This window comes from Bacillus rossius, chromosome 7 (assembly GCF_032445375.1).
Source record: "Bacillus rossius redtenbacheri isolate Brsri chromosome 7, Brsri_v3, whole genome shotgun sequence".
NCBI lineage: Eukaryota > Metazoa > Arthropoda > Insecta > Phasmatodea > Bacillidae > Bacillus > Bacillus rossius.
This window is the reverse complement of record NC_086335.1, coordinates 56,750,580-56,768,309: the sequence shown is the minus strand read 5'-3', so window position 1 is coordinate 56,768,309 and position 17,730 is coordinate 56,750,580. Positions and strand designations below refer to the sequence as shown.

Below are 17,730 nucleotides of genomic sequence, written 5' to 3'. Positions count from 1 at the left end.
GCAATATTCACAGCAAAGATGTACATTTCAACTTTTTCTCAATCAACCATGGCCTAATACTATAATGAAAAATGGTTTTAAAAATGTTCTTAAACTGGAGAAATAAGGTATGGTATTTTTTTACTTCCAAAATAAATTCAATTTTTTTTCTTAATTATTAATGTCAAGGATGGCGATGGCATAGGTCTCAGCACCCGTGCATAAAACTCTATTTGCAGCATAAAATTAAGCAATAAGACTAATTTTTAGAAAATTTCTTCCTCTTTAAGAAATAACTCAATTTTATTTTTCCACTCACACTAATTCCAAAACCAGAATGGATATTCTGGACAGTAGAACATTTTTTTAAAATTTCCCCCTGCCCCCCGAGCAAAAGTCTAGATCCGTGCCTGTGCTCTAGAGACTACGAAAGTGTTAACACTATAGCCTTACAGGTTAACTGCCTCACACATCCCCAATCCCGTCATCTATGAGCCAGGAGTTTTTCTATTCCATCTGTAGTCTCAATGAACAACAGTTCTAGGCTACTTCACCCACAGACCACTGTTATAGTGCAGTTACACTAAAATAGATACTTTTGGAAACATGTTATTATGGTCCAGTATGTACACATCTAGGATTCTTATTCAGAGGCTTTAAATAAATAAATAAATAAATAAATAAATAAATAAATATATAAATATATATATATATGGGTAGGAATTAAAAAAAAATTAAACAAATCTGATTATGGTGTTTGTTTTTATTGATATTTTCAACATTTTTGAAAACTTTAAACCTGATTCTTGAACATCTGATAACACAAAAGTCAAGGACTTATCCACTGAAGGGGAAAAAAAAGTGGGAGGGGGAAGTTAACCCCTCCTTTCTGAAGAAAACCATGGAACCAGAAGCTGCAAAAAAGAATTTTTTAACATCAATTTAAACATCATTAACCACTGTTTATTATTATATGGCTCTCTGGAACCACATGAAATAAATATACAGTTCCAAAAAAAAATTCCCTTTTTTCTGTTGAATTACAAAAAAATTTCCTTCCCTTCTGTTTTTATCTGGATATGCCCTTGTGCAAAACTGTAAATTTAAAAAATAATAATAATAAAGTGATGAAAATGTTAATTTTAAAACAATAAAAAAGACTAATGAATAATAGTTTCATTTGACTACATTAAACAACGTTTACTATAGCAAGACATTTTTGTAAACAAGATATGATTAATTTTATATAAGTATGACATGCATAATCTTGTAAACTGACACAATAAAAACTAAATCTATCGAATACAAATTCAAAACAACTAAGCAATAAATATTATGGTTTGTATAAATTATGCCTCATCAAGGACAAAATAACAAGTGTTCAAAATTATACTTTACTGCCTTATATGTAGTAATGTTTGTATAAGACAAAAAACATTACATACCTCAATGATTGTGAATGCTTATTTTACAAAAATAAAATCATTAATAATTTTATTTACAAATTTACACTCATAAAAAGGCTTAAATATCTTGAACAGTTCAAATTAAGGTGATGTTTAAATATTTAAGTACATTCCTTCAATACTGTAACAACAGGATAAAATCTATATTCAAGATTTCAGTTATGAAAATATTTCTTACAAAAGTTTAAAAATATTCAGGGTTTGGCACCAGTAGCTCAAACTAAATAAATAACAGTCATAAATACACACCTATTTTGAAAATATTAAATTTTAATTATTATAACAGTGAAAGAGCTGTAAAATATTTAGTTCACTACCTCTCTGACACACTAACCCATTACCACAACTGATGTGTGTACAAATACTGTAGAACTTACAATATATTTTATCAAAGGCATTACAAACAATAAGATAAAATTTTCCTTTCCCTCTGCAGTGTAATATAATATTTCTGATGATGATAATTGCCACAATGATTATGTTAGTATTGTTTTTTTAGCAATTAAATATACCAATAACTATTAGCATGTATACTAACCAAAATAAAATACTATCACTTGAAATATCAATGACATTTTTCTAGAAACACAAAAAAAAATCCCATATGGCAATAATAATGTTTTTGGTAAGACCTGTATATTAGATCTTCTTAAATTAGTCAATCAATAGTACTAAAAATTCTACCAAGTAATTGTTGAAATCAAAAGCATTCATCATCACTGGATTATGGGTGGGGGGGGGGGGGGGAGAACTTAAATATCCTCAAAATCACTTGTCACAAAAAATTAAGTGAATAATCCTTATAAACAATTATTACTTATTTCACTATCAGACTTAATTAGTCTGGTGAAATACAATAATTCATTATAATGATAAGGTTTATAGTGCTTGAACTACATTGTCATTCATTTTAAGTTTTTACAATAGGAATTATGACATGTAGTGTGGAAGGTGTGGGGGCAGACTCTAGCCTAACCAATGATGCCAATACGTTTTCACCTCAAACTAAATAAATAATTATGTAAAATATTTTCCTTGTCAACAACTTTGCAGTAAACAAATTTAGTACAAATAATTGCAAATAAAATTTCTTATACAACAATTGAAATTGGTTATTTAATAAATTTATAATCCAGACAAATTTTAACCATGGAGATTTGTTTAAGTGTTGAATGGAGGTATGTTGAGTAATGGTAAAATCCACATACTAGTTTTTGAATGTTGCATGGGCATAAAACACTACGTACACACAGTGTTTTATCTAGCCATGATATAAATAGAGTAATTATCTCTGGATCAAACCCTAAAAAAAATTAGTTTATTATATTGGTAGTAGTTTAGTAAGGAACCTTCTAACCAACCATAAATGAACTGTGTGGCTGTCATAAAAAATAAATGCTGTAAAAAACATTATGTATATCATTAAATTAATCCTACTTATTATGGCACTTATAACCTATAACTTTACAATGCAAATTATTTTTAACATGTGTGAAGTTTGATTTGTTTGATGTATAAATACTGTGGCAATATGAGTATTTAGTATTTAGCTCACACAACACACAGAGTATACGTTAATAGAATCAATAACTATTTAAGAGATTCAGATTTATTTTTCTCCTTCATGAAAGGTAAGATACCAACTTGTAAATTTCTTTAATGTTTGATATTAGATGAGAACCTTTATGTAAGATAATATTTCTATATTGAAGCTGGATTCACAACCTACACATAGTGATGTAAGTATTGATTCTGCCATTCATGGGTAGGAAACACACACGCAAATATCTTAAATGCAGTTCTTATCATCCATTGATTGAAAAAGTGACTGCAGAGGCAATTTTCAAACCAATTTTCAAACTTTTTGCGATTTTAATTCAAAATAACTTAAGAATAGATTAAAATTTATTTCAGTTTCAAAATATTATCTGAGTAGAATTTTTTAATATGGGCCCCGTGCCAGATATTTATGTTCATATTTTTATTCATCTAGTTCTTGTTCTTTGTGAAAAATATGGACATTATAATGGTAAAAATAACACTTTAATTGTTTAAATTATAGAAAAATTTCAAAGAATGTATTGCCTCATATGACACAATTGCAAAGGAATTTGATCATTAGCAACTATAAAACTAACCCGGGAATAATTTATTAACAAAGAATATCTAGGCTACATTTTTAAAGATAAATTAACAAAACTATTTTCGTAATTTAAGTTCCAGGTTGGCTTACAAGCGTTATTTTACAAGAGTTTATTTTTCAAATTTTCCACTTTTTCTGGGAACTATTTCATGCCCACCAGGCAAGGCCCCGCTCCAAAGTCTATTTAAATATAATTTGTAATTAGGGAAATTTTGAATTATACTTATGTGTGAGTGTTTGTTTACCGAAATAATTCTTATATATTTATAGGTTCATGATCATAAGTTTGCATAAAAGGAATCTACGAATACGTACGTACGCTACGAATGTTGTGAATCCATCTATTCTTGGCAAATATTTAAATATGAATGAAATAACCGTGATAAATAACAGCAACGGCCACTACACACTAAAAAAGTACATTGTTGTGCGATAACTCTAGCACGAAGAAGTTGGTTACCGTCGAGAGATAGCAGAGAAATCGATCTAGCTTGTCGTTCTCACCGAGAGATAGGAGGAGCATCTCGAGCTATGGCGTAGTCGCTGCTGCCATCTTGCGGACAATGCTGCTACTTCTAGCCCGTTCTGTCCTCGCGGAGAGTGCGACGATCGCGTGTAGTAGATACGCGATTTCGTAGTTTGGCTGTGATGTAAGGTTCGACGGCGGGAAGGCGTTGAGTGCAGGTCTGTAATGAGTCGAGGTTACGCCGCCACTGAAGAAGGTAGCTTTAGCAGCTGACGCCGGAGCGGCATTGCCGGTCTTTATTTCTCGCTGATGAGGCGCGAGGGCGCGGTCAGGCTCACGAATCCGTCGCCTTGGAGGACGCCTCGGCGTCCATGCACCGGTAGATGTACGCGCTGACCGACAGGTCGTCTTCCGCTTGCTGGCAAGTCTTTCCTTTCGGGCAGTCGCACCTGTACACAAAAGAACATCGCAGTAACTATCACATTCGTGCTTATAGAAATTAATAAATGAATTATGACTCAAACGTCTGGTCGACGTTCGGTGTCATTAGAGGCATCTTTGAATCCATGGGTATTCGTCCATAGCGCAAACATCCCTAAATCCCTTAGCAAATGTAGCCACAAAGTAAAGGACGCATGGTATACGAATACTTTGACTGCTAACACCACCTATTGACAGTTGGTTGTACTAATGTGAACACCGCCATTTTGAATCCTGGTATCTTCGAAGATTCGACAAAACGTAAATAAAAAACGATAATTGGTAAATACAATTACAAAATTTTAATTTAGTGTGTATGTTACAAATGGTTAGCGATGAAAATAAAAATTATGGTTATGAATCCCATAATATATATATAAAAAATATATAATGAGCATTAAATACCCTTACAAGACAATACTTTTATTTACATTTTGTTTTATCTTTATTTGAGTTACATACTACTGCAATGCGGCGATACGTGGCATGTTAGAATAAGAATGATACAAATAGTAATGCACCTGGCTGGATACCATTCAGCGCAGAGCCCCTGGTTAACAGGCAAATCATACTCCGACTGCGTAGGGAGGCGGCCTGCAGTGTGGCAATGCGTGGCATGGTCGAAGCATATAGGCAGCAACCTAATAATAAAGTACCTAGATTTAGGTATAGGCTGGCTGGCTGGCAGCCTGGCGGGAAACGACAAAATGTCGCCCCCGAAACAACCAGCGCCATCCAAACCAAAACGGACAGCAATGTCCAAGTTCCCGCCCCTTGCTTAGTAGTTTATTTCTACTCTGCCCAACTCTTCTTTCGGAACCATCCTTCTGTTTCCTGTAATCAACCTGCTTGTCAAAAATGCTTGAAATTTTTGCATGCCGCATGTAAGTGCCCAGGGTTTTCCCTATGAAGGTTTTACCTGGGCCCAACTCATCTAGTTTTTAGTCTAGAATAGTCAGTGAGGGTAGTTAGTCATGGCGCCAATCGCTGCCATGCCTGGCCAATCCCCCTCCTAGCACATGATGCATGCTTCCTCTCCCGCATGGCTTAAACCCTGCATGATTAGAGCGCATAGGCTTCGGCCTGAGACGCACTTACATTCTTTCCCTAACCCAGACCCCTCCCAAACACACTTAGTTTTAATTTAGGTTAGGGGAAAAAAATCGAGTCACATACTAAAAACTCTGAAGCGTAAGAGGATTTAATATTGTAACTATTATAAGGTAGTCTGCTAGAGGCGTGTTGTGCGATGAGGTTCCCCACGTGGTCGATATGTCACTAACTTCCTTACCAAAAAGGTCGTAACTAAGAGTCCGGGGGGGGGGGGGGGGCAATCGTTTACTCTCACTAATATGAACGCCTTTGAAATCAAAACATACTGAAACAAAAAAATAAACAGAAATTCTTGATGAACGTTGGAAAGTTTCGTAGTATAAAAATACATGTTATATGAGACTGAATGCAACCAGTTAGTTAATGGACGTGAAAAATATCTCGCACCCAACCTTTTAAGCATTAGTAGGCCCCATAATAATGCTGTGTTCGTAGTGGTTAAACCTAATCAAATCAAACCCATCTCCTCTTCATTTAATCACAATGCTAACATGCGGAAAACATTTTAGTCTCTCGGGCCGGAAGACCAAAATATTTGCCTCGCACTACGGTAAAAAACAAAATTAAATAACACTGCTTAGAAATCTGTCATTAGAATGCACGACAATCATAAACCATTGCACTCGTATTATGGCAGGACTAATTACTAATTCCTAATTCTTATTGTTAATTCTCATTTAATAAAATGTACACTAGCCTTAATAATTACCAAAGAACGTGGGTATATAGAAACAGTATTGATAGCACAATCGGCAGTTCTTTGGTGGTCTGAAGTCCGCTGGCGACTTCATGAAACTAGGTAGGGAGAGCGTAGGCGTTTTGGGACAGTGTCAACAATCAAACAGGTAGTTGTCTGAGGCCGTGTCCGGGTGGGCGTGGCAGGAGATGGGCGTGGCACCACGTGGCCGGGTGGGCGTTGCCAGGAGCCACGTGGAGGGAATCTTGAGATGGTTGTTGACGTCATGTGGAGGCTGGTAGTCAGCGATGCAAACCGCACGGCCACGAGGCCATCTTGGAAAAATAATTTCAGATGTATATATGCTTATAAAAATTTTGTGTTGAAGTTTCAAAAACCGTATGTAGTCCGCCATGTTTATTTCTTATAGTGCTAGGCGGTGTATTTAAACAAGCCGCATCGGCCTCCATGTTTATATTTTTTATGGTGGTGAACGGGAAATTTAAAATATATTTTTTCCAAGATGGCCTCGTGGCCGTGCGGTTAGCATCGCTGACTACCAATCCAAAGGTTGACGGATCGAATCCCCGACAGCCTTGAAACTCTGCGCTGGGCACTCACGTGTTCTTCATGAAGTAGTCGATGCGGCGGGTGAAGGGCACGTACACCATCCAGCCGCAGGGGGTGCTGTTGTAGCACATCCGGCTCTCCGTGTCCGACTTGGAGGACACGTCTGCCACCGACCTCTGCGGACAAGGGACAACAGCACGTCTCAGCCCCGGCGCCCGGCACTACGTAGAGGGGGGGGATATATATCCCCCTTCCCCCCGAAGTCAGGGAAAATTTTACAAAATAGCAGTGAAAGAAATCTGTTATTTTGGGTGATGCAAGGTGAGCCAAGGGCGTCGCCAGGGGGGGTAGGGGGCAGTTGCCCCCCCCCCCTAGAGCCCTAGAGATTCAAAAAAATGTAGCCAAATGCAAAAAAATACATACTTTTCCCACAACTTGACCCCCCCTCCCCCCCTAGGCCATCGGCTGGCGACGCCCTTGAGGTGAGCTCTTGCAACACCTGCGATCTAGACTGTGTGAGAAGCCTCGTCACCTACAGCTACTTCCGTAGGCCCATAAAAAAATAATCAAAATTTGAACATGTGTTTCAAAAAAAAAGCTAGCATTACTATTGACACTAACACTATGTGATAAGTTTTTTTTTTTTTACAGCTTAGCTCTCGGTATAAGGCGTAGTTGGTGGGAGTAATATCCTAAATGCGACGGAAGTCAAGAAAAGTTAATGTGTAACAACCACGGCGTGCTGCAACCTAAGTTCACATATTCAGAGGGAAACTTTACAGTATTAACTTTTTAATTAATTTTGACAAGATGGGCAGTTTTTAATAAGAGTCCTTGTTGAAAATCAGGTACAAAGCCGGAGTTTAGTGTTTCATCCAGTATTTTTCGCTTCTATCGGAACCGTTTCATTGCATAGTTTAAAATTTCGGACTGCTAATCAAATGATTTATTTGATAGTCGACGTAGCTGCTCCGGCAGCGAATTCTAGCGGCGGGTGTGGAAACTACGTGTGATTCGCGTCCATAAATTTAGCTTTAAACATAATGTATGTATATTTATCACGCTTGGAATTATTTTAATTAATTATACGTTACGTCTACGTTTCGTATTATAAGTTATGTGACGCTTGAGAATACACGAATTTGCTTGTTAGCGAGGTTAGATGTTCCATATCACTAGCGAGTACGTTCCAACCGCCAGTACAACCCAAACCCACACCCGAAAAAAAATTCCTGTATCCGCCACTGATCGCGGCCATTTCAAACTTATGCCTTCCCGTCTTGGATGTAACGATTTTTGATTTTTCGCTATTATTTATACTTAGAATTATTTATTCAATCAAGCGTCACGAGTCATAAAATGTGTAGGCCTACTATGCTAACTTTACATGTTAGGTATTTGAAAAATTGGCTCAACTAAGCAAGATATCAAAATGGTACAACATAGATCACCCCTTAAAAACAATTATATGTGTGTGTGTGAGTGTGTGTGTGTGTGAGTGTGTGTGTGTGCAAAACGGCTGATTTAAAATTAGTCTTATTAACCTTTATAAACTTACGATATGTTCTGACCAGCATAATATGCACCCATGTCATAGAATAAGTAATACCTCCATAAACTAAACGACGTTTAAAAGAAAGTGCTATAGTGGTTTGGTATCTGGCGGGCGTTGTGTCTGTGTTTTAAAAGCTTCTGCGGCGGCTGTCATTGCAAGACCGAAATATTTCCAATTAAAAAAAAAAAAAAAAAAAAGCAAGCGAGACGACTGCGCCATGTGTCGTCGGACTGCCACGAGGCTACGTACTTACGTCAAGGGACAGGACAAAGTGCTGTTTCAATGGACTGTGGAACCCCCCCCCCCCCCCTTACCCGCCCCCCCCCCCCCTCTTACACACATGAGGAGGCTGTTTGAACGGCACCAGTGTTGCCACAGAAAAGGAGATGAAATAGTGGCGAGAGGCACATTAGAATTCCAAACAACTATCGTACGCTACAAACAAAATACATGCTTTGTAACTATGTAACTATAGTAGAGGTCAGCGATATCTCGCGAAACAGGCTTAAAGCTGTCTATACTTCAGTGAAATATGTTGGCAACATCAGTTTTCCCTTTGTGATTGATTATTTTTTTTTTATTTTACGTCTTTGTAGCTGGCAATACGTCGATTCACGCCTTCTCTTTCAAATAATTTAAGAAAACATAGGGATATAGAGTTGACGATCAAATAGATAGTATGCTGGAAAACAAATTAAACGCTAGTTCAAATGCCCAAATATAAGAGCTAAATATTATACACCTGCTGAAATTAAATTACGCTGCCAATGTAACGTGTTTGCCTGCAAGAGATGCAGAATTCTTTAAAATAATGTCGAGCGTGGTGAATATAAGCAAATTAGATTTTCAACTACATTTCTGGGAGCGAACCACGTGTAATTTCCACACCCGCCGCTAGAATTCGCTGCCGGAGCAGTTACCGTCTAGTATCGAATCATTCCATTCGCAGACCAAAATTATAAACTACAGAAAAGGCTCCGATAAAGGCGAAAAATACTTGAAAATTTACCAAACCCCGGCTATGAACCTAATTTTCGACAAGGATTGTTATTAATATATTGGCCCTCTTGTAAATATTCATTACACAGTTAAAACTATAAAGTTTCCATTGGCTTTGTAAAAATTTGATTCACGCCACCCAGCACAGATGGCAGCACCGTGGTAACACAATTCCGTTCCATTCATAAAAATTACTCCCACCAAGAGCTAAGATGTATTCTCAAGGTATTTCCATAACGGGTTTCTTTGTGCAGCTGATGCAACATCCTGGAAACAAGATAGAAATTGTTCCCCGGTACCGATGTCGATAACTTCGGCACGCGTACCGGAACCACGGGAAAAAATTCCGGGCATCGACGCAATCGCTTGATCGTAGTAGTAGTAAGCGCGACCTTGAGGCCGAGTCGAGTAGAGGTCAACTGGGAGAGGTCGCGCCTCAGCCCCATTGATAGCCGGCCAGGCACGCACACGAGGCGTGTACTACGCAGCGCCCAGATGGGAATCAATTCGAAATGACCCTCGTCGAGATATTGATTGGGGGGAGGGGATGAGGGCGGGCGATAACACGGCCTTCCAACCCCACCATTCATGACCCCCGCTGGCATATAAAACAAAACACGGGAAAAAGGGAAACAAGAGAGAGAAAAAAAGGGGGGGGGGGGAATCTCGCCGTTATTCTCTCTCTCTCTCCTCCTACCCAAATCTTTCTCGAACGGATGTGCATGAACACGCTGTCTCAGCTGATGTCTCGCGCCACAAACCCGAGATAGTAACTCAGCAGAGATAAGAGGATTTCATTAATGAATGCATGATCGAAATAATGAATGAGCTAAGGCCGTTGAGGGCTAAACGTGGCCGTGAAAAACGATGCTTTTCAATTCCTATTTCTTATACTTATTATATAGTTTAGAATGCATGTATCATCCAAAGAGAATACAGTCAATGATACGTCAAAAGAAAATACTAATCCCTAGGGCCAAGCATTTCTCACAAAATGATTTCGAGATCAGCTGTGTATTAAAACACTGTAAGCATCGCCTTGTGTTTTTTTTTTTTTTTTTTTTTTGTAATTGGTTGAGATTTTCAGGGAAACGTCGGCAGACGAATCACAGCAATTCTGTGCTGTAGCACGACGGGAGTCGTGAATGGCCCGGTCAAATAAGGCGATGGCTTCTCTTGCGAACGGCAGCCAATCACGAGGAATAAACCACTGACGCGGGCAAAATTACATAGCAGTTTAATGAGCGTTTAGATTTTTTTTTTTCGAGGAACACACCTCTAAAATGATAGTTCTACCAATCAAAGAAGTCAATAAAGATAAAGGACCTGCAAAATTTGCCGAGTTATTTAGTTACAGGCTGGAATGTGCAAAACTAAACTTTAACCTTTATGCGTTATTTTCACGCCCTAAAGCACTAGGGGGGGCCATGGCCCACCTGGCCCCCCCTGTAGGCACGCCTATGGATGTTAGATAAGACGAGTTCGGATGAAAGACACTAATTTTCACAATGGTATCTAGACAGATACTATAGCAGAAGGCTCTACAAGTGACGGTGAACCAATTTCCGTACTTTTTCCGGACCTTTGAACAAAATATTTTTTTTATTATTTTATATCACATTATCTTTTTTTGTGTATAATAAGCAAAAATTAAAAAGACACGACTGAGTTAAGTTATAGCTACTATTTGAAGGGACGAACCAATTTTTATGTTAGAAAGCCAAAAAAAAACGTTTCAGAGATAATTTCCGCTTGATTTAAGAGGACATTCTCCAACTATTTACATTTCAAATGCGATAATCAACTGAAGGGAGGCGTCAATAACCAAATGTTTTGTGAATGAAGCATTAGATTTCCAAACAGTCATTCGAATCCCCTGACAAATTCAAACTTCCTTGACGCCTCTATATTTCCCCTGTGTTTCCCCTTTCTTCGGGTCTGTGCGACAGGGCAGCGCTCTTGCTGAATGGTTCATTGACGGCCACGCGCGACCTCGAAACGAAAGAATCCGGTTGGAACCGGACTGCCAGACCGTTGATAACCAGCTACCTGCTGCTTACGCTGATGACGTCGAAATTTTATCAAAATAAATATTATTTATATATTTAACTAACGTCTTTGTCTTTACAACATTTGTAAATAAATTAACAGTGCATTAGTTATTGAAAATAAACAAATTAACATAAAAAGATGAAGTTTACGATAAAGTAGGCAATAAGCTAAAAAAAAAACCTAAGAGCTAATTAAATGTTAAAAAACAAGACGACGAGAGTTAAAACACCATAAAATCTAACCAAAAACTAAAGTAAAAAAACTGAAGACAGTGTGATAGGATTCAAAACCTTTTTTTGTGTCTGAGATATTGAAGGCCATACATTTTCGTTAAACATTACCGATTAACAGGCACTGGAAAAATTTCGCGGTTTCAATGATAAGACTTCAAGCTCCTGTATGTACATACACCTACCTACTCATTGGCTACTGAGTCGCGACACCTGTCAACCGGGGATGCTTGTGATTCGATTATTTTTTTTGTGTTTTTCATTAGCACATAGTCATTCAGGTAAACTGTGGTTCAATCACTGAAGCAGCCAAAGGTTTAACGCATCAGGGTTCTAGTCTACCGCGAAATGAATCCGCGAATTTTTTAAGTTCTCTCTATACCCTTGAAACTTTGCTGTCGAGTATACATAGTTGGGGGACGAGAATATTCTAGAGCGTGGCGGGGGCCTTTGTGTAACACCCTATAGATGGCGGCAAGCCCGCAGGAAGACAAGCTGAGACCTGTCCGCTAGGAGCTACCGGCATGTCTAGGCCTTCGAGAGGGAAAAGGGAAAAGGGGGAGGGGGAACAAAATCCCCGGGGCCCGGTTACCTGCGCAATCCATATACACACACACACACACGTATACTTACACATTGTGGGTTTTGAAAAAAGTTTATCAATGTGCCCGCCTAGTCAGGGGTGTATCTGTGTTAGCGCGACGCTCGCTGGTGCTTCTAGCGCGGTGTCGCCTCTGAACTGGCGCGCGGTCTACTCATCGTGCGCAGGGCAACTGTGAGATTCAGAGCGGCAACCATGACCATTACATGACGGAGAAAAAAAAAACACACACACGTCTTAGCCATTTTAACCTCTTCTTAACATGAAAATTTAAAAAAATATATATAAATACGGAAACAGAATTACTCATCCGACATCAGCTTATAATTAAACGGTTTTCTTAAAAACATCCCACTCGGGTATCTTGAGCGATTTTCAAATTGCGTGTTTTCTACTGAAGCTCCACACACCATGGTGGGCAGCCCTTAAAGATGGGCAGTAATTTAATAAATTTCTTGAAAATTAGGTCCAAATCCATTGTTCAGTATTTTTTCAAGTCTTTTTTTCGCTTTTATCGGGGCCGTTTCTTTAAATAGTTTAACTTTTCGCACTGCAAACAGTCGATAGTCCCGATAGTCGACGTAGCTGCTCAGGCAGCGAATTCTAGCGGCGGTTGCGGAAACTACGCGTGATTCGCGTCCAGAAATGTAGTTTAAAACACAATTTCCGTATACTTTTTTTCGCCCGGCATTATTCAAAACAATTCTACGTAAAATTTAGTGTCAGAGTCTTGTATTATAAGTTTATTTGCAACATGAGAACACAGAAATTTTCTCGTTACCGAGGTTAGATGTTTAAACATCACAGTCGAGTACTGAAAGACTCACTCACAATTTTTTTTGTAAATACTTTTTTTAAGTCTTTTTTTTTTTACGTTACTCTATCGCATATTTTGTTTCTTAGTCGCTGTAAATAACATATAAGACATGCAATATTGTTCTAAAAACGCAATATTAATAAGTATATCTGGCCCTGGATTAGTTTAGAAATGATATATCTGCCCCATGAAAAGAGAAGAGGGTGGTAATCACTGCCCTAAATGAGGGGTTCACACGGCCACGCTCCGTTGTTAGGCGCAGCATGTGTCAGCCTTGTGTGTCTGTTGAGAGCCTCAAGGTGTCGGCTAACTGCCAGAATGACGGCAGGTTTTGTTGGTCTGACCTTGGCTCCCGCCCGCGGGACCTCTTTCCCGACCTTTCAAGTCGTGCTCCGACACATGGCAGCGCGCGGTGTCTCAGGTGGGACGATGGAATATTGTATCCCCTCGGAAATGGTACCTTTCATACTTTTGGTGGCGGTAGCGTAGCTGGGTAGAAAAATCTGGAAAGGTACCCTTTCCGATTCCTTAAAATGTTTTAGTTTTAATGCAAATATGGACTGGAAAGGGCATCCCCTCGGAAAGGGTACCTCTCGGGATTTTCTGTACAATGACACAGAAGAAAACAAAAACTGGTAGGTAACTGCTCCCTGATGATGGTGACTGCAATGTCGAACGAAACGTCGGTGAATTATTCGCCAAGGACACGGCTAAAACCCAGAAGCCAAGCTACTTCACACAGCGACTTGTCTGGAACTTGTTACAGAGATTATGTCTGAAGCGTTTGCTCTGCATGCACTGTGCGAAACACTCAATCGCTTCTCATAAAGGTCAAACTCTGTAAGAGTGTGGGTATGTATATACGTGAGCACATAATTATGTCGTGCACTACACAGTGGAAATAGATCAGAATGAAATATCTGGAATCCGAGAGTTTCTTTAAAATATGCTTTTGAAACAGTGCTTACTTTTGGTATCAGTTCCCCGCCTGCACACGTGCAGGATAGTTTACCATCCAACCCACTCACTCCTCTTTTCCCCTCTTTTTTCGTATCAAAAATGTTTTTTTTTTTTTACATAATTTTGATTTTTAAATGTTATTCCCAGATAAATGTGATTGGCAGAAAGCTATCACATTAAAAAATATATATATTGCAGCTCAGGAGGATCCGGCACGTGAGTTGGCGTGACTAGAACGCCACTGTTCTGGGAGCTTCGGGTATCAAGTCGACCCTGATGACGCGACACCGTTCCGGAAGGGAGGAGGGGGACTGAGTGATATGAAAAACGGCAATGACACCCTCCGAGGCAGTGAAGTGAAGAGGGCGAGTGACCCCTGGGTGAGTGAACGAGGGACGCCGAGAGACGGTCTTCGTGCGCGAAGACTGATGCATCGGGACCGTGCTGCGTGCAACGGACGAGTGAGTAGGTGCGAGGCAGCGTGTTTGGACACAGGCGAGCGGCAAGGGACGATCAGTAGAGAGAGAAACACTGTCGAGCCGAGCTCCTTATGAGGAGAGTACATTGTGAACTTAAAAGAAAGAGCGATAAATTTGTGAATTGACAGTTTAATTGTCATAGCGTAATACATAATTTAAATTTTAGGTAATAAATAAAACTGTATTTAATTAACCAGGCTAGCCTTTTAGAACCTGTAACAATACGTTAAAACATAGTATGCTTAACGTATTATCCACAATGTATGAGAATTTTAATCCAGTATGGATTAGCAAAAAAAAAAAGGCAAAGAAGCTTTAAAAATATTATTACAGCACTTCATAGTATTTAAATTTATATATATAGTTGAAGTTCTGCCGCTCAAAACTTCGGGAAGTTTAACCGTATCAAACGTGAATATAAAATAGTGACCTTGAACGGAACACACCCCCATAAAGCCTCGCCGACAGGATCCCTTTCACAACGGACGCCGATACACGTGAGGCCAATTATTTATTTACTTATTTACTATCGTCTTTATTTGTGGCGAAGTTGAGGCGCATGCGCCTTTTCTTACACTCAACGACATTTTCTGCTATTACATTATTAATTTAAATTGGAACGCAGGATTAAGCTATAACTGAATGTTCAAAGATAAGAGGTAAACATTACAAAATTTAACAAAAATTAAATAAAAGTTGTTTTACAAGTAACTAAAAATCAAGCATATCAAGCATATAGGCATACACATGTAGTGGAAAGTAATTAACACTTCAAAAATCCAGCGTTGCCAAAACAAGATGATGATAAGCAGTATCACATGTTGGCCTGCGGTAAGGACCCGTGCCCGTGGAGGATTCAGCTTCGAATCTGGGAAGGGCGGATGCCCGAACATTCTTGGGGATGTGATATACACACACACACACACACACACACACCTCCTAGTTTGACGGACGGTCCAGAAAAGTTTAAAACTAACAGCTCCTCAGAAGTCTATTTTTAACGCATTTCTGACGCTATAAGCAAAAGTTAAATTAACAAGTACGACCAAAAATGTAACAAAAAAAAGTTACATTTTTAACAACAAAATTGAACAGACTTCGAATGTGAGGTACGATGTGAGACATGGAGCAGATAATTTTCGCGAGTTCTCTGGAACGAGAGAGTCCAGACGCGACTCCACGAATCGGCGTAATTGTTTACAATGATTGTGATAATGGCTCGCACCTTCTTGTGGAATCAAAAATAGAGGAGTTTCCCAACTTCATTGCCGCCACCACTATCGAGAGGTAGAAAACTAGTGTTTGTAATATCACATAATCCTTTCAGAAAATAACAATATTAAATAGTAAACGCAAAAAAAAAATTATTTCCTTGTTTCATTCAACCTTCTTTCAGATCGGTCCTTAATGTCCGCAGAATTAGCTCCGAAAAACATATCTATCTAACCCAAGTACAATGTCTATCTGAAATTCGTAGGCCAAAAAAATTAATTTGATAACTAATTACATTTGTTTTATAGTTTAAAGGTGAGATAAAAAAAAATACAAACAACTTGAACTGCGCAAGCGTAAAGTTTTCTATTTTGCCGAAGTCAAAAACAAAAGAACATGAAAATATACACGTGTCCCATTACTTATAATACACAATGTATTTATTAAAGAGTTTTTAATGATCTTTGAGGGCCCTTATTCGATGGAAAACAAATTAAGGCAGCGTACGAACCCTTGGTTGCGTGTTGCGTTATTCCGCAGTTTAAAAACCCCGCCTAATACCCCCATGCCACGTGGTGGGAAGAGGCTTACCTTGAGCACCGCCGCCGAACCCGCGCCGGAGAGCAGAGCGCATGCGCACAGGCCGACCAACAGCAATACTGCCAACTGTCGCTGCATCTTTACTGGAAGCTGCTGCTGCTGCTCTCTTCCGAAACTGCTCAACCGACGAGACGTCTGCCAGACGAGAAGATTCTTCGCGCTGTCTGTCTCTTTTCTCTCCCAGTCTCCCAAGGACGAGCTACGAACGCAACACGTGGACTCGAACAGACCGAAAGTCGGGCGACCCGAAATAAAAGTAACAATATCACCGTCTTTCTGGCTCGCCTAGGAGGGATTAATGATGCCAGGTCTCGCCGCGGCGAAATATATACCTTTTCCAGCCCCGCGAATGGCGAAAAAATTGCGGCCGGCGAGTGAGGGAGTCCCCTTTTTTTTGGTGGGGGGTGGAGGGGTGTAATTATTTGTCCTCTCTTGTGGCCGCTTAGGGGAGGGGAGTTCCACGAGGCACGGTAGGGGAAAGTTCCTCCTACCGTCTACTCTATCCTCTCTCTCTTTCCTATTCTTCATTCCCCCCTCCACCCAGCCATCCCGGGAACGGTTGAGTAGGGGGTTGGCAGTCCGCGCGCAGGAGGAGGGAAAATCTTCCTGTCTGTCCATCTCCGCTAACGTCGTTCCGTCTCCTCCCTTCCATCGTCCGTTTTTCTTCGTCTCCTACATTTTTTCTTCCCCAGAAACGCGACTCACGCGTCACCCGACGCGTTGTCGAAACCTCCCCGCGCGGAAGCAGAAGCGACTAAATCCCTTCCTCCGCCGATAATACGTTTGACCCATGTAATCAGAGGTGGGGAGAATTTTAGGCGCTGCTGCTGCTACTACTACGCATCTCGCCAAGACAACACGTCACTGGATCACGAGCGTGTAGGCAATGTGTGTACTCGCAATGGTAAAAATTGATGTCCCGTCACACTTTTTTTTTTAATTTTCGATATCTTTACAAACTATTTTTTTTCCGGTAGTGTTACTCTACGCACATATAAGATAAGATATTAGTTTTAAAACAGTTTAATGGTCGATAACAAGTGGTGGTGACATTTATATATTTATCTATTTATTTAAATACTTGATATTTATACACTTACATTTAACATTTTCGGTTGTACTAATTAATTTTATAAGTAATATTATAAAGCTAAATATTTAAAAAGTCCATAGTTACATTACAATGGTAAACCTAACTTTCGTTCTGTAACAATACTCTCAGTGGAAATTTTGATTTGACTTAATTATTGGTAAGTAATTCTACTATTTGCTGACTTGCTTTTGTACGAAAAAGAATATTCTGTAAACATAGATTATTTAATATTTTCGTTG

General features: G+C 39.3%; 1 protein-coding gene across 1 annotated transcript; it reads right to left on the bottom strand.

The window, feature by feature from the left end:
* Positions 1-727: 727 nt before the first annotated feature.
* LOC134534104 (uncharacterized) lies at positions 728-16,701 on the bottom strand. Its single transcript, XM_063372155.1, has 3 exons — positions 16,390-16,701; positions 6,945-7,069; positions 728-4,503 (listed from the first exon to the last, which is right to left on the bottom strand). Exons 1-3 carry the CDS (start codon positions 16,474-16,476, stop codon positions 4,389-4,391), a joined length of 327 nt encoding a protein of 108 aa, XP_063228225.1. The 5' UTR covers positions 16,477-16,701; the 3' UTR covers positions 728-4,388.
* Positions 16,702-17,730: the final 1,029 nt, after the last annotated feature.

Bases quoted from the DNA above. Each gene is read 5' to 3' on its own strand.
- LOC134534104 (XM_063372155.1), bottom strand. From the start codon at position 16,476: ATGCAGCGACAGTTGGCAGTATTGCTGTTGGTCGGCCTGTGCGCATGC. The intron at 7,070-16,389 runs GTAAGCCTCTTC...CCTTGTCCGCAG, and splicing joins GTTCGGCGGCGGTGCTCAAG to AGGTCGGTGGCAGACGTGTC. The intron at 4,504-6,944 runs GTGAGTGCCCAG...TTTTGTGTACAG, and splicing joins GACTACTTCATGAAGAACAC to GTGCGACTGCCCGAAAGGAA.